The sequence below is a fragment of the Rosa chinensis genome, chromosome 6, assembly GCF_002994745.2.
Source record: "Rosa chinensis cultivar Old Blush chromosome 6, RchiOBHm-V2, whole genome shotgun sequence".
NCBI classification, from domain to species: Eukaryota; Viridiplantae; Streptophyta; class Magnoliopsida; order Rosales; family Rosaceae; genus Rosa; species Rosa chinensis.
Window position 1 is genome coordinate 64,064,323 of NC_037093.1, and position 21,365 is coordinate 64,085,687.

At 39.3% G+C, this 21,365-nt stretch overlaps 2 protein-coding genes across 2 annotated transcripts; one reads left to right on the forward strand and one right to left on the reverse strand.

Moving 5' to 3' along the window:
* Positions 1-1,072: 1,072 nt before the first annotated feature.
* Positions 1,073-6,613, reverse strand: LOC112174581 (centromere protein O). The gene is made up of 13 exons (XM_024312381.2): positions 6,435-6,613; positions 6,233-6,280; positions 6,042-6,090; positions 5,890-5,938; positions 5,237-5,307; positions 4,105-4,163; positions 3,839-3,937; positions 3,433-3,490; positions 2,866-3,002; positions 2,726-2,782; positions 2,195-2,292; positions 1,551-1,735; positions 1,073-1,386 (listed from the first exon to the last, which is right to left on the reverse strand). Exons 1-13 carry the CDS (start codon positions 6,510-6,512, stop codon positions 1,322-1,324), a joined length of 1,053 nt encoding a protein of 350 aa, XP_024168149.1. The 5' UTR covers positions 6,513-6,613; the 3' UTR covers positions 1,073-1,321.
* Positions 6,614-18,154: 11,541 nt separating this feature from the next.
* On the forward strand, positions 18,155-20,905 carry LOC112173149. Its single transcript, XM_024310719.2, has one exon. It carries the CDS (start codon positions 19,128-19,130, stop codon positions 20,385-20,387), a length of 1,260 nt encoding a protein of 419 aa, XP_024166487.1. The 5' UTR covers positions 18,155-19,127; the 3' UTR covers positions 20,388-20,905.
* Positions 20,906-21,365: the final 460 nt, after the last annotated feature.

Sequence of the window (21,365 nt, forward strand, 5' to 3'; positions counted from 1 at the left end):
CACTAACCTTTTTTTTTTTTTTCGGTTTTGCGTGGGGTGAATAATTCACAGATGCTACAGATGAAGCAATAACACGTTGAAAGAAAGAATGGAAAGAAGAATGCAGGTAATGAAGTCGAACAGAGAGTGAATGATTCACGGATGCAACTGATGAAGCAATAACACGTTGAAAGAAAGAATGGAAAGAAGAGTGCAGATAATGAACTCAAAACAGAGTTTCTTTTTGTTTTTTCGAATTTTGTCACGAATACAGGACCAATAAGTGAAGCAATACAGGATCAATATGTTACGAAGGGACTGAAAGAAAGAAAGAAAGCAACGAAAGTGAGATTGATTAATAATATTGCAAGTGCAAGGCGTACCTCTCTTTCTCTATCGATCTGTTGAAATGTTTGTAAACCAGATTGAGAAACAAAATGCAAAGATCTTTGGAGCACGGAGAAAATTAGACACAACACAAGAAAACTAACAGAGCACACATTATGGACAATTTAGAATGGGATTGATCCCTTTCGTTTGCCACACTCCCTTTCATTCTAAACTTGCCTTCTTTCCAAAGTTTAGATTCTTCAGAACACTTTTCTTTTCTTTGCTATGCTTTTCTTTCTTTGCTTTGCTTTAGAATAGAAAGGACTATTCTCTCTCCTCCTCTGCAAGCAATCAAATTGGGCATGGAAGTTAGACAAAACTGAACTAGCACTCTTAGAATCTGGGACATGAATATATACGCATTTTCTGCTGCCGCTACAAGGACTCGGAGCCCATTCCAGAGTGTATGATTCAAGTGCTTGATTTTGAATTGCGCGGGAGGGGAAATATATCCTTGGATATGGACCAATCCTTATTGTTGGCAGCTGAAACGAACACTACCAAACACTACGAGAAACCAACAACCTGCATTCCCAAATTTTAGAAGGGCCCTCAAATTTGAGAAACCAACACTTTCGCAATTTACTGTCTGAAACCTAAATTTGAGAAACCCTAAATATTACCAATTTTTGGATTGTTTGACAGTGTAATTGATCTTTATAGGAAGATTTCTCAATTTACGAAGTAAATAAATTAATGCAAGTTGCTACAAAATTTATTCAAGTATAAACAGGTCTGGATTATAGTGATGGACAAATTGGATACACCAGACTCCTGATAAAAATATTTCAAGGTCATAATGGGCAGGTGGTCTCATATATACAATGATGAGATGAACAAAAAAAAAATCTACTGATTTTGGCCTATAACTAAACAACTAGAGCTATCCTTTTCCCGAAACCAATTTTTGCTATGGCTTTGTACAAATCCAGATGCATTCACAGGTGTGATATTAAGGGGACTCCTCGTGCATTTCCCGAAGAGCTTGTGGCAAATTCAAGACAATCTCTGCATATGCTGGTGTAGGAGCCAAAAACACAAACTCAGAATTATATTAGAAAATGCAGATGCATATGAAGACTATACATGAACATCATGGAGGTCACGGGTTCATATCATCAGGAAACAGTTTGTTATTGACAGTACTATGCAAGGAAAAACATCATACATTACAAGTATACCTTCAGGTAAGCTCATAGTTCGCAAGGCATCCTCTGCATAGAGGAGACAAGTTGGACCTTCCAGTGTATTCATGGTTGATGTATTTAGACTGAATCTCCGGATTTGAATGGGCCATGCTACCACACTGACATTAGTTGGAAGTACGGAAACAAGATCTGCATATTTAAGCTTAACAATTACCTTGCTGCAAAAAAAAAAAATTACACCCTTCAGCGTGATGATAAACATCTTTACTCAGAAGATAAATCTATTCATGCTTACCACATTCTAGAAAAATCATGTGTAATTTAGTTTCATGACTTGGAAAACAATCTATTATCACGTGACAACGGATATCAAAAGCAACAGATAGTACCAGCTACATTTGTCTCTCAAAGAAATAAAAGAAGTGGCGAGTTTATGATTGCAACTTAGGATATTTGCAGATCAGCAACAAAAACAAACTGCTGATCTCAAAGGATAACCTTCATAAGGAAAAGACTCTATGTAAAACCATGTGACCTACAAATTATATGTGGTCACCAAAAGAAAAAAATCCTGACAGATGACTACTAACGTGTTTAGTATATCGAAATGTAATGCAATACTATATCGAAAGCAACACAAAAAAACAAAAGCATTACGCAGAAAGGAAAATACCAACCAGCCAAAATCAGCAATTGCAAACAAAATCAAATGGTAGGTCAGGCTACAGTGAATTTCTTTAATCTGGTTCCCATATAACTCCTTGACGAGCCGAACCTGCATGCAAAATCAGTGAAGTAGCAGCAGTATCAAATTAAATCCTGTTATTAATATCTAAATTGAATATGAGAAACCTAATAACACAAATCCATCACACATTGCATGTTACTTCCAGCAATTCTTTTATCTTTTGAACACTTCAATTTTACTCTGAGTTCCACATATATTCATACTATCATCATTTCATGGATGTACGGATGGTACAGGTAACCCATCCTCCACCCAAATCTAATGGAGCAGAATTGGGCTTGAACCACAAGGAATGGGACTTGGTTTAACCTAGTTCAGGTTCAGAGCAGGTCGAGTATGCTTATATAATAATCCTCTTTATATTTTGATAGTTACAATTTGCCTTCTCTATGTGCACACACATCTTGGATTCTAAAGTCATTTGATTCCCCTTTAATGTTGAGCTATGCCAGTAAAGTACCTGTTCCTTTCTGTCCACATAAGCCTGCAAAAGCTCTCCAACATGATCTATAAATTTCTGAAAGCAGATCATCCAGGATAAAATATGAGACCAGGTAATAATATCGAGTCAGCAACGCCAATGCAGGAAACAAACCTTACCATAGCATTGGAGGAAAGAAGATCATTTTCCGCTTCTCTTAGTGGCAAAAAAAATGGAATGGTGTGTTCAAGGACGGTCATCTTCTCTAGAAATGACTTGCTCTCAAGTACTAAATGGTATATATCACAAGGTTCTCCTGCACCAGTACAGAAACAATTTAGCTTTACCAGTACTAAAGGCAAAAGGCCCGTGAGTGTTCAACCGCTAAATATTTTGACAATCTATATAAGCCCTAAGCAAACCTATAAGGCCACAAAAAGAGAGAGATGACCCCTTAATCTTGTTTACCTTTCAACCTCGGTCTGCTAATGTCACCAACAGAAAAGAGGTTGGTAAAATTGGCACACCCTTTTTACAAACCACATTGGAAAGAGAGAGAGCCGGGGGGTGGGTGGGGTGTTTTGTGAAAAAAAGGGGGGGTGGGGGTGTGCCAATTTCAATCCTCCAAAAAAAAAAAGTCCCTTCTTGCTAACATCAAACTTCTACTTTGTTAGCATAGAAACATGTCATGAACTATAGCTAACACTAAAATTAGTAATTGGTTGAAAATACAATACAAAGCATACCCGCATAAGATGTCTCATACAGTATGCCAATTCTTGCTCCTTCCAAACAACATATCACCTGTTCACATAATAATTTGGCCAATAGTCAGGAAACTTCTCCCCTACACTACAACCAATATCCAATAAAATAAATATAACCAATTTTATGTCATCAACCTCCCGTATATTTGCATTTATTATTTAATTATAATAAATTGTATTTATGTTCTTGGAAACTAAGTCAGCAAGAGGTTAGTACAGTCCTAATGACCTGATTAACTACCTGCACAAGTGCATAATTATTCTTGGACTAGAAAGGATCTTGGTTGCATTGGGACAATATGTCCTAATTTTCTAACCAGGCTATGATATGGCATAATGACTTCCACCCCTATTACTAATTAAATACAAATCTTCTGAAAATTACCTTATCCCCAACTTTGTAAGTGATTCTCTCTTGGAAATGAGGACTGTGCAACGTGCTTACATCTCTCGCCATCGCCTTTCTGTCTACCTCCATGTGAACCTGATTAAAGTCTAAATCAATTAGATTAGGCATGTATTCATGCTTACCATGAGACATGGAACAGCACAAGGAAAATCAGATAAAAACTCAATCATTGAATTCTAACATTTAACTAATAATGAGAGCCACAAATCTCAATCACTTTAAAATATCCAACAGAACCATACCCGTTCTCTTATTGTGGCTAGCAGTCCATCATTCCATTGTTCGCCATCTAAATAAATCTCTACAAGAAAGAAAGAAAAAGAAAATAAAAAATTAGTTCATAGTCAAATAGAAACAAAGCTTGCTCTCCTGAAAGAATAGAAAGGCTTGGCGAAAAAGAATTTAGATAAGATGACTTATTTGTTCTAAGCTTAAAATCCAGCATAATAACAAACTTGGTTTTCATACGTTCAGCTTAATTACTTTCAAGATTCATAGCACTTAGAACCATAATTTTGTTGGCAAATAAAATGCCAGTAGACAGGCTTTCATCAAAAGAGTGTGAGCACCAAAAGTAATTCCAACACAGGTGAGCCATTAAACAAGCAATCAATAAACTTGCGCCTCCCAGCAAAAATTTGAGTGAACCAAATTTTGCTTTACGGATTTTCTTCTCAGCTCTTTTTCCCCTTTACTTGTAAATCAGACAACTGGTTACTACTTCAAATCACTTATTTCTGACAAATGATAGAGTGAGGGAGAGAGTATTCAGTATTCATACTTGGGCCTTTGGTGAATGATTAATGATATCAACCACTAGAGCTCTACACACCCAACTAATTCAAATTAGTTGTAAATTGGTGTTATCAATTAGTGTTGCAAGTCAAAAGCAGATGCACAAGCACACAACTACTGAAGAAAAATGAAATTCTGCCCAGTCATTTCTAAATGTTTATTATTAATTCTTGTAGTTCTCTTCGTGACATGTACCAAGAGCAACTAGCCCGAAGTTGATGATTCAATCCCTAGACCCACATATGCACTGCATGGTAACCCATTGAATGACCCAGGGGGGCATTGTACAGTAATCCTCAGAGAGGGTTATATTATACAATCACACAGTAACCCACAAGACTCATCGTCAACTTAGATATCACAACCTAATCATGGTTGGGTTCCTTAGACTTATATAGACTTAATACCACTGCAGTTCACAGAAGATGCAGGACTCAAGTTTCCACACCCAAGGATTTACCTCCAACTTTAGAAACAAGTGAAGCAGAGAAAGAGAAACTTGCCAATTGCCATGATGACCTAAAGCTAGATGCAACTATACCTTTAAAATGAAGCATTATAAAATCTATTCAGAGCTACCTTGAGTTTGCAAAGCCCGTGCAGCTTCAAATTCCTTATGTAGACGCTCGTAAATTGTCTTGTCAGAATCCCTGTTAAACCAATACAGTCAACTGGACACATAATTATTTCTGCATATATAGATGCTGGTAATACAAGATAATTTATTAAAGCCATTGACTTCTTCCACTACTCCACAACATTTTTCTCCTATTTCAATGAATGCATCCTCTTGAAAATGATGCACATAACTTCTTAATAACCTCGAGGCCAAGAAGTACAACTCCCGAGGTCTTCAATTTGAATTCCTTTTGCAGCCAGCAAAATTGTACTGGCAAAATCCATCCGTGATAATAACATACCCTTACTGATATTTGGATGATATATCTTTAATACTAGTTTGAAGGACTCAAAGAAACGACTTTAGCATTCATTTTATGGACACATGTATGACACATAAAAGGAAAACAAGGGTAACTACAGTATACAAAAATTGAAGATATATTACTGTGCCAGGAGATACAAGAGAACAGCCGGTATTGAAGTCCCTCAAAAACAAATTTCAAAACAAGATAACTTGAATAAAGATTTTAGGCAATGACAGCTCCATAAAATGCAAACTATCAACCAAAAATACATGAGGAAGAGTAAAAAAATTTCCGAAAAGGTTTTACCTAGACATACGCTCGGCTAAATCACCATGCCTCTTCAAAGCATTCGACACTGCCAAGTACAGAAAAAGCTTCAGACACTAGGAAGAGGCACAAAACACAGGCGGTAAACGCAAAGCGAAGATAAATAAAACACGAAAAGAGATTGGTTTTACATCTAGATCGTGTCGCCTCTAGCCGAATGTCTTCCTCCTGCATATAGTTCTGTTACAAGCAACACAAAAAAAAAAAAAATTACACTAAAATTATCAAAATATACCTGCAGAATACCAATAGCAACAAGATCACAATAACACATTTCAGACTACGAAGCACAGAAACACATTCAAAAGCAATAACAAGTTACCAATTCTCCCATTAATCCATAGGAACGTCCACTTGGCGATTCAAATTGCTGCATTATTCAACACAGATTGAGCTCCTCAGTCCATAACAACTCAGGTTCGTAGCGATACGAAAGCAATGATCGATAAATTGATATATGAATCAAATTGAAACAGTCGGAAAATTTGTGAACGAAGGCGATTCATTACGAATGAGAAACTGACCCTGCGAGCGGATTCGCCGAGATAAGCGATTTTCCTGGACCTCCGGCGCAGCGAATCGTCTGTGTCGCTGTAATCCATTGCCGATTGCTCAGAAACGGGTCCTATTCAAAATTAGGGCTTTGTGTTTTTTTTTGGTCGGAAATTAGGGCTTTTTTGCAGTCGGGTGATTTGACTTTGACCCGAATCCGAAACTGAGATGAAAGGGCCGCCAAGTGAAACTGGTCTATGTCTCTCTCTGGGCCCATACGAGGCAAATTAGTAGCAACAGAAGAACCACCTTATTTTCTTACTTTTATTTCCTTTAATTAAAAATTATTGCCAAAAAACAAGGTAAATAAAAAATAAATAAATTTCTGCAAGAAAATAAATACCTGTTTAAGGATATCTCTATTTGTGTTTAATCCAAACTCTAGGTTACTTGACCTAGTGGTAATAGGGTTCAATTAGAAGAATCTAGAGATTCTCTTTCCTTGTATGATTCTAACTCTATGCATTGTAATCCTCTATATAAAGATGCCCCTATTATCAATGAGAATACATAGCGATTATCTCTCAATTTCTGATTCCCTAAAACACGTTATCAGCACGAACCCCTAACCCTGAAATCCTAAATTCGTAGCTTTCAAATCCCAGAAACCACTGCCGCCCACCTTCAAGATCTCAACTCCAGGAGTCCAGAACCGGTCGGAAAACCACCGAACCGGCCACCGGAAGTAGCGAAAGTCCCTCTGCCCGGTTCAAAGCTTTCTTCCCAGCCTCCTGCAGCCATACTCCCAAAAGCTACAACCTGATCCCAGATTACCGGAACCGGAAGAAATTCCCTGAAAACCGACTTAAAACTTGCTGAACGCCTGAACCGGCCGACTAAAGGTCCGGCAGAAAAAACAGGCAAAAAAAGAAGGAAAAAAAAAAAGGGGGGGAAGAGGCAGCCCAAGCCGCAGCCCTGAAGCCCAGAAGCAGAAGAAGCCCAGCAACGCGGCCCACTGACGTCAGCTACCACGCAAGCATACGTCAGCATCCAGTCAGCCCTACCACGTCAGCGCCTCATTGCCACTCAGCTCCGATCTGCCACGTCAGCACCCCGGTCAACAGTCAGTCAAAGCCGGTCAACGCTTTTCAGGAGACTTTTCCGGCGACATTTTTCAGGTCAAATTTTCCGGCGACCTATTTCGATGTATTTTTTATTAAACGTTCCCCTTTTTTTAGAGTTTTAAATTGAATTTCTCTTCTTTTTCGGGGACTTCCAACATCCCTTCTTCTACCCCCTTTCTCTACATAGGGGAGACCAAAAACCGAACTGTGGAGGTTCGTGCTCACTCCAAGCTTGGAGCTTGTAGACTCCTCCAAACTTAGAGTTTGTTGAGAAGAAAACGATCGACCACATACATCGTTGTTTCGATCTAATCCAAAACCCCTCTTGGAATCGGATTTTCTTGGAAGCGACTACGCTCAGAAAATTCTTAATTTCTTGGAAGCGACTACGTTCAGAAATTTAATAGTTTTTCATGGTAGCCTTTTTCGCTCCGAAACTAACCCTAATCTTGTGTTGTTTTTCAGGATGTGTTACCTGAACAAGTTGAACTTTGTTCCACTAGAGACAGCTGGCGCAGGATACCATAGGTGGGTCCGAGATGTGCGCCAACATCTTAAGGTGATGGACTTCTGGAAGCCATCCAAGAGCCTAGTCAGAACGTGCTTTCCATTGAGCAAGCTACTGCTTTTGAAGCAAAACAAGCTAAAGCCATAATTCTCATGACAAGGCACATGAATGACGCGCTCCAAAATGAATACCTCAATGAGGAAGACCCAAGAAAGCTATGGGTAGAACTTGAGCAGCGATTTGGCAACATTCGTGACTCTCTGCTTCCTGATTTAGAAGTGCGATGGCATAGCCTCCGCTTTTGTGATTTCAAGTCTGTACTTGATTATAACTCGGAAGCTCTTCGTATCAAGTTTTTGATGGAGTTTTGTGGCCAAGCCATAACTGATACGATGTTGATCGAGAAGACTCTCTCTACCGTCCCCGTCTCTGCACTGATGATTTCAAAGAATTATCGAATTGATGTAAATGCATGACGTATCACAAGGTTTCATGAGCTCATTGGCGCCATGAACGTAGCTGAAAAGCACAACAATATTCTTGTGAAGAACTATAATGCTAGACCCGTGGGAACTAAGCCTATTCCGGAATCTAACCATAGTCGCGCCCCCAATGGAGGACGCAAGGAGCGAAACCCTAACAGTAGGGACAATTCTAGACATTCTGGTCCATATGTTCGCCCTAAAGAGGAAGGAAATCGCCGAGAGAGGCGTGCACAGAACCGTGGAGGTCAACGTGTGAAGAGAGAAAGAGGCAGAGCCTTCGACCATAGTGGTAACGCCACCAAAAGCATAGGTCATCCAAATCGCGCCCCAATGGCGCCTCGATCAAGGGAGCCTAACCATAATGATGTTTGTTTTCGATGTGGATCAACTGAACATTGGGCCAAAGCATGTACAGCACCCCAGAATGTTGCAAACGCATACAAGACGTATCGTGAAGCAAGGGAAGCAAATTACATGGAACAAGAAGATCAAGATGGCGATCTAGATCTAAGGGTGGAAGACTATAAGGATCAAGACCCAAAAACTGGCGATTTTGATTAAGTCTTTTTATTTTCCAAGAGATGTAGGCGATTGCTATATTACTTTTTATTGGATTAGATTTTCTTTGATCAAAGAAATAATGATGTACTCTGTTGGCTTATGAATAAAATTTCGAGTTCTTTTCATTATGACTCAATTTTGATTATGAGCATATTATTTTGTGACTACGATGGCTGGGCTATCAATATTAATTCAAGGACATGGAATAGCCCAAGTTTCACTTGCCAAATGGCACCTTGATTACAGCTGTCACAAAAACTCTCTACGCTCTTAGGGCAAATCGTACCCTATGAATAGCGAACGAATTCCATGCGAAAATGCATGTAGAGAACGGAAATGAGTTCCTTTTCATTACCTCTAATGATTGCGAACAAAGACGCATCTTAGAGAAGTTTATGTGTCTCTCAAGTGGATTCTATATCACTATTCGAGTTATTAATCCAATACAGTTATGAGAGAAGATCTCTTGGATTTAGACACATATTGGCTTTGTCAAGAAGGGATAGATCATCTTGGTCATGATATGATGATCCGTCTATACAGACTTCACATGGACATCCTTTCTCTCGAGCGAAATGAAGCATGAATCAAAAGTTGATTTCAGGACTAAGTGTAACCGACGCAGCTGCCTCCGTCCACCACCAGCCTAAGGCTGGCGCAGTCCCTATCCATAACGCCATGGATGGCGTCCATAATGGTGATGGCGCCCCCGGTGATGCTACAATCACCAACTTGCTTCAAATAGCGTTTTAGACGCTCAGGCCTAACCAAAATACTCAATGGTTGCTTCTAAGGCCTCTCGCTCGTTTTACAAAGCCAGTTCCTTAGGGAAACTAGGACTGAGACAGTCCTATGCAGAGGATATGACAATACTCATTATGTTCTTACAAAGAATCCGTAGGGATTTTGTGGATTGATTCAACCAACTTGCGGACTCTTAAATATTTCATGATATTTGTTGACACGCAAACACGCTGATCACGTGTTGTGCCATTGTCCACCTATAAATGCTGCTTACGCTACACTCCTAGCACATATCATATGACAACGGGCTCACTCCCCAGATCATTTTATTCAGTCAATTGGATTTGACTATGCTAGAAAGTTTACATCGAAAGACTTTCGATGGATACTATAATGGGCTTGATGTTGGACATCACATTCCCATGTACACACCCAAATGGTCTTGCGGAAACGACTACGATGATGGTCCGGACATTGGTAATGCGCACAAATCTCCTTATATCTGCTTGGGGTGATGCAAAATCCAGCTATGCTAATTCGTCTACGACCTACCGCCACTCAATGTACCTCTACGTTACAGCTAGTGACTGGGTACAAGTATCACACTTACGCATATTTGAGTGAGCCATTTATGTGCCAATTGCGCCGCCACAACGCTCTATGATGGGTCCTTACAGACGAATGGGCAACTACGTTGGATTTGAGACTCCAACAATCGTCCGCCACTTAATGCCCTTGCCAGGCAATCTCATTACCGCTAGATTTGCGGGTTGTCACTTTGATGAGACAGTCTTCCAGTCGTTCGGGGGAGATAAGAACACATATGTTCAACAGAAACGACAGGAATTGTCGTGGTCTGTCCCCACTATGTCTCATCTTGATCCCTATTAAAGTGACGAGATCACATAAATATGCTGCAAACATACCTGCAAGGAAGGTCGTCCCTATGAGAGGACGTAGCGCCACCCTACACGGAGGTAGGCATGGCATCAATGCCAAAGAGAGTGACACTCTGGCGTTACAGGCCATGGCCCCAGCTAGGATGGGTGGGAGGCCCGTGGGTTCGAATGATACTTTGGCACATTCCAATCCTTTGATCATCAAGACTCAAAATCTGTATCATGAGTATCTTCCGGGTTATGGTTATCGTTGGGGGACACCTCAACGTCAGAACCTATTCCTGAGAATACAGAGTTCTATGAAACTTACACTAGTGTACATGAGACGTGGGATAGAAACTCCATCATAATTGATGATGTAGCTGCGTATTTCATTGCGCATGAGTTTGTTGAGTTCAATGATATTGAACCACGCTCCGTTGATGAATGAATGCCAACGTAGAGAGTTTTTGGACTAAATGGAAAGATGCGATCCAGGTTAAGATGGATTATCTAACGAAGAGGAAGGTTTTGAGCTAGTGATGCCAACACCTCCTAACATAAAACCTATTGAATAATGGGTCTTCGTTAGAAAGCATAGTGAGAAAAAGATATGGTAATCTCGCCTTATGGAGCAAGGCTTCTCATAAAACGCCCTGAAATCGACTACGATGAGACAGATTCTCTCGTATTGGATGTCATTATACTCCACTACCCTATCAGTTTGATAGTTTCCGAATAACTGAACATGCAGCTTACAAATGTGGTCACTACGTATCTCTCTAAGGATCTAGATACGGAATATACATGAAGGTTCATGGCGAACTTCATTTACCCAAGTCAAGAGGTTCTAGACCACAGAGCGCGTTTACAATAAGGTTGAAACGCTCACTAAAGTGACTACTTGATTGGGAAGGGATATGCCCACGCGTTTCTATGACAAGTTTCGGATTCTATCGAGGTTCATGTTGGACATGATCTTCATTAGAAGCCCTTAAAGAGTTAAGGGAAACCGCTGAACACTTGAAATCCGTAGTTTGAGATGAAGGATTTTGGGAGAACACGATTATGTCTCGGTTTAGAACTTGAGCATCGTGTCGATAGATGCTTAGGCATTTTGACAAGGTCAAGCCTTCAAGCACCCCCATGATCGTCCATAGTCTTGATCCTGAAAAGGATCCTCTTCGTCGAAAGGATGATGACGAAGATGTGCTAGAGGCAGAAATGTCTTACTTAGTACAATAGGCGCATTATTGTACTTATCCCAATGCACAAGACCAGACATCTCATATGTTGTGAACTCGTTAGCTAGATATAGTTCTGAGCCAACAGAGCCAGCTCTGAACATGTGCAACAAGTGCACAAGCACAGGGCCTCAAATTTGAGAGGGCCCAAAATTTTTTTTTTAAAGGTTTTATGTGTATTAAAATAAGTATTAAAAACTGTAAAGAATGTAAAATAGGGCCCCGGATGTTGAACATACTCTTCTTTCTGCGTTCACATTTTTTTGATTGAGAGAATGAGAGGGCCTAGTTTTCATTTTTTTATGGCTTTGTTTTAAATAAATAAATATTAAAAACTAAAATAATAAGAAAAAGGCTCCATCCAACCAAAACTTATCCTTTCCTTCTTTTTATGTGTTCTGTCTCTCTCCCCTCCTCAGTTATCATCGATCTCACTCAAAGAAGACCCATGTGTTCTGTCTCTCTCCCTCCTCAGTTATCATCGATCTCACTCAAAGAAGCCCCATCCGACCAAAAGTTATCATCTCCTTCGTTTTGAGTGTTCTCTCTCTCTCCCCTCCTCAGTTCTTGACCAAAGCTTATCCTCTCGACCAAATCTTATTTGCGATCAACTATGTCACAAGAAAGGTTAAATGGACTTGCTTTGATTTCAATTGAGAACGAATATCTTGGAAAAATCAATTGTGATATGCTAATTGATCAGTTTGCAGGTAAGAAGGCAAGGAGATGGATTTTCAAATGAATATCAATCAACCCTGCTAGAATGTGTTATTTTGAGGGTTTCAGATCAAGTATCTTTCTGTAATTATTTTTTGCTGCAAACTTTACGTTTGTATTGAATATTTAGCCTCTTGTAGGCTCTTCTAATGATATTGATCATTCATTGATTATTTGATTTTATATGTGAGTTTGTTTAAGTATAAATTTCATATAAGACTGAAGTTGGGAGGGCCGCATTTTAAACTTTCGTACAGGGCCTCCGAAGAGTTTGAGACGGCTCTGTGCGCCAACGCGACGCCATTTGATTGGTGTAAAAGATATCTTTCGATATTTGAGATGTATGATTGATATGGATATGTTTTATCCCTACAAAGAAATGATGGATTCGGACCCATCACACACCAGGTACGCTGCCAACACTGGCCTGCGTCCACTATCCCCATCCCAAAACGACATGTGTTTTGGAAGGTTTTGCTGATGTTGGGTATCTCTCTGACCCACACAATGGTCATTCCCAATCCGGTCAAGTGTTCACCATGGGAAAAGACCGTGACATCTTGGAGGTCTACAGAATAGACTCTAATCGCTATATCTTCGAACAATGCAGAGATCATTGCTCTTCATGAAGTGGTTCGTGAATGAATATGGATTGGATTCATAATTACGCATGTTCGAACAATTGTGGTTTGAAGTCTATCATAGATGAGACTACGAGTATTTAGGATAATGCTGCTTGTTTTGAACAAATGAAGCAAGGCTACATCAAAAGTGATAACACCAAGCATAATCAGCAACAACAGACTCTCCTCGAGATCAAAGTCAACTAGGTTCGATCTGATGACAGTGAGGCAGACTTGTTTACTAATTCATTGCCCAAATCCACGTTCGAGAAACATGTGGCAAGAATTGACTTGCGGAAATTATCTGAACTCCCATGATCGCAGACATCAGGGGGAGGCGCAGACATCAGGGGGAGATGTCTACATGTTCACCTCGAATAGTGAAGGGTGTGTTGTGCTCTTTTTTCCCTTCAACTGAGGTTATTTTTGTCCCATTGGGTTTTTGTTACTCGGCAAGGTTTTTTAACGAGGCAACAAGAGAAGCACCGCCTTTGGACAACACAAGGGGGAGTGTTTAAGGATATCTCTATTTGTGTTTAATCCAAACTCTAGGTTACTTGACCTAGTGGTAATAGGGTTCAACTAGAAGAATCTAGAGATTCTCTTTCCTTGTATGATTCTAACTCTATGCATTGTAATCCTCTATATAAAGAGGCCCCTATTATCAATGAGAATACACAGCGATTATCTCTCAATTTCTGATTCCCTAAAACAATACCAAATTTTTTTTATTTGTATTTCTTTTTGGACAACATAACAGTTTCAAGAGAAAATTTTCGACTATTTTCTTAAAAATTGGAATTTATTTCTCCTAACTTCATATTTTACTTCAAATAAGCTTTTATGAACGGTAATTATATTCATAACAAATGTAAGTAAACGAATTATGTACACAATAACTCGTTCTTGTTTGGGAAAACCGGAAAGGAGATTAGTAACCATGTAACATCACTTTCAGCTATAAATTGCTTAGAAAATTACACACAAGTGTCATTTTGAAACTTTAATTGGTCATAAGGCCACCTAATTTATCTTGTACACATAAGGCCACTTGAATGTTCAAATTGTCTCTTTTCTGACGATTTTACCCTTCCACCTAAACTAACCGCTCGACCCCTCTCTCTCTCTCTCTCTCTCTCTCTCTCACTTGCGAAATCATCTCTCTCCTTCAGAGCCGTCTTCTTTTCCTCGTTCTAAATTTCTAGGGTTTTCTTCAATTTGAGCCGTCCGGTGAGGGATCTGAGGTCCGATTGCTGCGTCGGAAAATCAAACAACGAAGCACTGAGGTCCGATTGCTGAGTCGGAGCAGGTGCAGCTCTCTGAGTCGAAGTAGGCCGGAATCGGAGCTGATTTCGAATCGCCGCAACAACAATTGAATTCGACGGCTCACGGAGGTCTGATTGGCAAGGCCGGGGAAGCAGGTCCAATTGTTGGAGTCGAAGCAGGTCGAAGCCGAAGCTGAGTTCCGATCGCCGTCAAAGCATGCCGGAGCTTTTCTTCTTTAACTGCTTCGCAGATCCGGTTAAAATCTGGAATTCTAGTGGTCAAAGTTGCTGAGCGCTGGAGGCCTCGACCTCTCCTATTATCCTTCAGTGGCGGCGGCGACAACACTGTTCATTTCTTGACCTTATGGCGGATTTGAGCCTCCTTGCTCTTCTCTGGCAAGAAACTTGCCATATGATCCTTTTTTTTTTTCTTTTTTTTTTTGGGAATAATTGACAACACGAACATGTCCTTGATTCTTTTATTTTTGTTTAAGATTTGTTTTGTTTTGTATGAGGATTGGTGATCTCTTCTTCTTTGGTTGATGATGAATGTTCTTCCTGGTACGAATTCATATATTTTGTGGTGATTGAGTTTTTTATTTTATGTGTTCATTTGGTTTATGGTGGATTCAGATTCATTTGGATGTTCATATGTTTGTGTAGATTTAGATTCATTTGGATATTCATTTGAATGTTTTTCCTCGTATGAGTTTGAGTGATCTTAAAGAAGAAACGAAAATTTTCTTTTGTTTTAATTGAAGCATTCAATATCGATAGATTTCACGTTAGTAGCTCTTTATAACTGTTATAGTGGATTTTCAACAAGATGATAGTAGCTTTCAATGTCTCTGTTAGTATCTTTTTAAATTGATGTTAGTAGCTTTTGTTATAATGGCTTTTTAGCACATTGAAAGTAGCTTTTTATTTTCATAGCTTTGTTAGACTTTTGATCATAGCTTTATCAGCCTATGAGAGTAGCTTTTTTTCCTACTTGGTTTTTGGTTTTTTGTGAGAGTAGGTCTTGGTGTTGGTTAGTGTAGTTTTTGTTTTGCTTGATAGTAGCTTGTGATGATGGTGAGAGTTGCTTTTATTACTAGTGATGGTGACAATAACCATTTGTTGCTTGTGAGAGTATCTTTTTGTGTCGGTGACAGTAGCTTTTGTTAATCGTGTTAGTGTTTTTTGATTTTTTGGAGCGTATCTTTTATTAGTGACAATAGCTTTTGTTACTGGTGATAGTAGCTTTTGTGACCTTACCGGAAATCTCACCAGCGTAGCTTTTGTTGCTAGTAACAGTAGCTTTTATTGCTAGTGATAGTAGTTTTTGTGACCTCGCGGGAGATTGCCGGAAATCTCACCAGAGTAGCTTTTGTTGCTAGTGACAGTAGCTTTTAGTGTTAGTGACAGTAGCTTTTGTAGTCGCCGGAGACCCACCGGAAGTTGGCCTGAAGTCGGCTGGAGACCCACCGGAAGTTGGCCGGAGACCCGCCGGAGGTCGGCCAGAGTTGACCGGAGACCTCGCCGGAGAAAATAGAGAGAATAGTTGTTGACTTTTTACTCTAGTGGCATTTATGTAAATATGTTAGTTTTTATATCCAAAATATAACACTATTTTTAATCTAGTGGCCTTATGAGGGAAAAAATTAGTTGGTGGCCTTATGGCTAAAAAAATATTCAAAGGTGCACTTATATGTAATTAACTCTAAATTGTTTTGTAAAACAAGTTGAACAATCGGAAACTATAAGTTACAAATATTGAAACTAGTACAACCTATATTTCTTCTATACCCATGTAGAGATGTAACTAGAGACAATCAAATTCCATTGTATTAAGCGATGCACTGTGAAAATACTTTTATACACTAAGAATTCAAAATTGAGCTAACAATACGAACAAAATAAGTGATCTACAACGTGCACAAACGAGTCATCATTTATCAACATGGTAATGGCTCAACACAAATCATGCAGACCACCATATTGATCAATGATCAATAATATCATTAACGAATTCTAGTCACACCGCCATAGTGATCAAGAATAACACAAACAAACTCTAGTCACACCAACCATGAAAAGCGATATACATTTTTGCTACTCAATAGCAAAAACATACATTCGGTCGAAATTCATATGGTCGTACTAACCCAAGAGCTGGTGTACTCCACCAATACACCACACAAAAACTCAAAAAGCCACCAACCGTTCCAAATGCTGATAATCATAGCCACCTATGAGCCATCAACCATATTAGGCACCGGCGGAAAGTCTCATTGTAACAATCCAACCGCGTTTTTTAACCTCTCAAGCTATAGAGCCTTGGTTAAAAAATATTTTATTACTGACAAAACTAATGGGGGTGTATTCAATTAAGAGTCTATAATATTTTTTTGTATTTTAGAAGTCTATGGGTATTTAACTGAGATTTTAAACAGTCCTTTAAAATCTTGATGACTTGATGTATTCAATTAAGATTTAAAATTATCCATTCAAATCTGCTGATATTCAAAAGTATACGGATTTTTAAAGATTTTATTAAATGCTAGATTTTGGAGGATTTTATAGTGCTTTTTATACATATCAAAACTCAAAAACAATCCAACCACTTCCCAAAAGATTTTGATGGATTCTTTCTCACTCAAAAAATGAAGAACCTCTTCACCAAAAAAAAAACAGGTCTCAATAGGTGACACTCATCCATTTTAGATCTATTTTCCCACTATCTTCCTCTGCCCCTGCTCTCATCTAATAATTTTTTATTTTATTTTTATCACTATAGCTCTAGAAGCCTTAATCCCTCTTCTGGCTAATGAAGCTCACTTTCAATGGTATTATTAAGATGATACATACACACATGATTTTTTTGTAAATTAGATATGAAACAAATTATGTCATTAGTTTACTACTTTATTTTTTGTGTAACATTTTGGCTGGTTAGTTTTCTCTTATTGTTCATATATCATTATACACAACATAAAAAATGGTAGATTGCCATACTTTCTTGTCATTGATATAACATTATAGTTGGATCCATACATCCATTGCAAAATTAAAGAAGAAGAAGAAGAAAAAAAAAATTAACCTACCGAAAACATCATAAAGAGTTGTAAAATCTAAACAAATACTAGTAAATTAATCCATTAGAATCAATCAGAGTCCATACAGAATTCAAACAATCCGTGAATTAAGTAAATCCATAAATTATAAATTATGCGCCGAAGGGGTTTATCTTGGGCCTAGGAAGCCTTTGGGTTCCCCTTGACAAAGTCAAAAAAAAAAAAAATTATAAAAACTCAAACAAAGTCTTCTAAAATTTGAATTGAATACACCCCCCTAAACAACAATCGCACGTGACACTAGTACAAGAGCGCAAGAGATGACTTCCACCCTAATGGCAATAAAAAAATCCAACCAACTTAATTTATACGGTCCGCTATCAATCGAGTCACGTTAAAGTTCATAAACTTTAAATTATAAACCGTGAATCACTTGATTAGCTTATCGATTTTTGTTGGCAAAAAAAAGAATACAAAAAATGAAGTGTAAATGAACATGGTATTATGTTCATCAATGGAATGAAAAAAGAAACCTTGTGAGAGCAACCGAGAAAGAAGAGAAGGAAGAGAGAGAAAAACAAAAGAAAGAAGGAAGAAATAGAGCAGCGATCGAGCTACAGAGAGAGAGAGGTGAGAGAGCCTGTGTTCGAAACTTCGAATATAAATCAGCAGCACCAAAAAAACAAAATTAGATAAAAAAAAAAACCCAAAATTTCAAAAAAAGAAAAAAAAAAAAGAGGAAGAGCGAGAAAGCGAAAGGCAAAGCTCGCAAGTCAGTGAGGTTCGATTTCCCTCTGCAAATTCGTCAAGCTCGTTAAGGTCAGAGTTCAATCAATCTCCAAAAGCCCTCTCACACTCTCTCTCCCCCCAAACCCTTTCACTATTTCAATTTCTCTTTTTCTTTTTTTGGCGCTTCATTTGTTTATCTGCAATCCCAATTTTCTCTCTGCAATTCGAGCTCTGTTTCGCCGGACTCACTGATCTCATTCCCCGGACTTCGAATTTCGAGTCTTGAAGTTCGGAGCTCGCCAATTGCGCGAATTCAATACTGGGTTTGCATTGGCGCGGCGGTGCAATTCAAGTTTGGGAGGAACTCCGGACCCGAATTTGTGGTGATTCGGACTTAGGGTTTTTGATTTGTATTGGTTTTGGATGAATTGAGCTAGGTGTGTAGTGGGTTTGATCTTTAGGGTTTTGGGATTGAGGAGATGGGATTTGGTTTTGCATTGTGTGGATTGTGGGCGGGACAATTTGGGGTTGTTTGGAAATAAGGTTAACGGTAGTCTCATTTGAGATTGGGGTTTTTTTAAATATTTTATTGTACTTTTTTTAATTTTTGGGGGTTTGTGGATTGTGGCTCTGTTTGGTGTGATATGCAGGGTGTTGGGAATTGATTTGAAATGAATGATATGGGGGAGTGCAAGTTCTGGTTTTTTTCGAGATAGGAGTAACAGTAATTTGGGGGTTGCTGGGGGATTTGTAAAGTATTGTGGATGGTGTATGAATCTGTTTGTTGAGAAATGCAACCTCAGCAGTTGTCGAGGATTGATTTGGGTGATTTGAGAGCTCAGTTAGTGAAGAGGATCGGGCCTGAGAAGTCGAAACGATACTTTTATTACTTGAACAAGTTGTTGAGTCAGAAGCTGAGCAAGAAAGAGTTTGATAAGTTGTGCCACCGCGTGTTAGGAAGTGAGAACTTGCCGCTGCACAATCATTTTATACTGTCAATCTTGAAGAATGCATGCCAAGGCAAGATCCCGCCACCAGTTCATTCATCAGGTCCTGCAAAACCTGGGTTGCAAGCTGCAAACAGTTCTCCGAGTAGAGAAGATGGGCACGAACAAAGTGGGAACCTTTTCCCAAATCAGAATCAAAATGTGTCTGTTTGGTCTAATGGGGTTTTGCCTGTGTCCCCAAGGAAGGGGAGGTCCGCTATACGTGAGCGGAAGCTAAGGGATAGGCCTAGCCCACTTGGACCAAATGGGAAGGTAGACAGTGTGTCACATCCATCCACAGGTTCAGAGGATAGTGGCAGTAAGATTATCACGGAGAATGGGGATGCAAATCCATTTGATTATCAGAGACCAATGCAGCATCTTCAACCAGTTGCCGAGCTACCTGAACGTGAAAGAGATGGTGCAGTCAGGCGACCCACAGGAAAACCACAGATACTCAGCAATCAGGCCAACTTTGCAGTTATGGAAGATGGGGAAGAGGCGGAACAATCAAACCGTTTGAGTTTCTCCAGAAGTCCTCTTCTTGCTCCACTTGGGATCCCATTATACTCAGCCAGTGTAGGTGGGGCCCGCAAAGCTATTCCGGTGGGTAGCAGCTGTGATTTTGTTAGCTATTATGACAGTGGGGTTTTGTCTGATACGGAGACCCTGAGAAACCGTATGGAGCAGATTGCTGCAGCACAAGGTGTTGGAGGTGTTTCTATGGAATGTGCCAATATGTTAAATAATGTGTTGGATGTGTACTTAAAGCAATTGATCAAATCCTGTGTTGAGCTGGTGGGATCAAAGTCTGGTTTAGAGCCAAGAAAGAATGCTGCACCAAAGCAGCAGATTCAAGGAAAGGTTATTAATGGCATGTGGCCAAGCAATCACCCGCATATGCAGGGCAGCAATGGGCCCTTGGAAGTTTCACAGGAGGAAAGACTGCAGCGCTCAATATCTTTGCTTGATTTTAAGGTTGCAATGGAGCTAAATCCACAGCAACTTGGAGAAGACTGGCCATTGCTGCTGGAGAAGATTTGTATGCAGTCATTTGAGGAATGAAACATCATTAAAAGATACCCTTCATCCCAAAGTTGTGGTTGGGTCGGTCTGTTCCAGTTCGAAGTCCTGACGATGGTTGTTCGAGATCATTGATACAACTAATTCCATTCACATTGTCAGGATGGACCAGATGGTTCCTAAGTGGGTAAAGTTCCAGTTCTTCCAGAATGAAATCATCTGTTCAAGCATCAAATGGCTGTATTTGCTTGCTATAGAGCCAGGACCGATCCAGATCTAACTGCAACCAATCAAGGGGTGCTTTGAAATTAAACCCCCATGTTTGGTTGTTCTGTTGTTGTTTAACATAGATGCTGCTGTATTTGCAATCACTCAAGATCTCAAGCTTTCAGTGTAATTGCAGCCAAGGAAGAGGAAATATAAGAAAATTTTGCAGGGATACTGTTCTGTAGCTCGGTGTGAGGTACAATTCCTTGTGTAAGAGCTGCAGTATGCTCTGTATGTATTTTTAAAATCTGAGAATTGATTGGAATTTCAATAACAATAACACATTGACATCATTGGACTGTCCTTGATAGCATGAATTTAGTGTTTCAACTAAATAACACTATTATGCTGTGGTTATATTTCAGCCAGCAAGCAAGCAAGTACACGCTCGCGCGGGCACACACACACATTATTCATGACTCATACCAACCCATGGTCTCTTCTTTTTGGTAATGTGTTACAAATTTAACCTTTTTTCTTTTCAAAAAACTAGCCTTTGAGTTTCACTACTCAGCTTGTTGAACTCATAGTGGTGAATTGGGCTTCAGAAGAGTATGAGCCAAAATAAGAAGTATAAGAAGCCACAGAATGTGTAGAACATATATACACACACACAACTAAAGTTAAAGTAACTTAGCAACAATTGTTAATAAGCAAATACTGTTACTACATCCACATCAAGTTCTTTGCATAATTTGAAACTTTTCTGTAGGTGATTAGAGCTTTGGATTTGCTTTAATATCACATATAGAT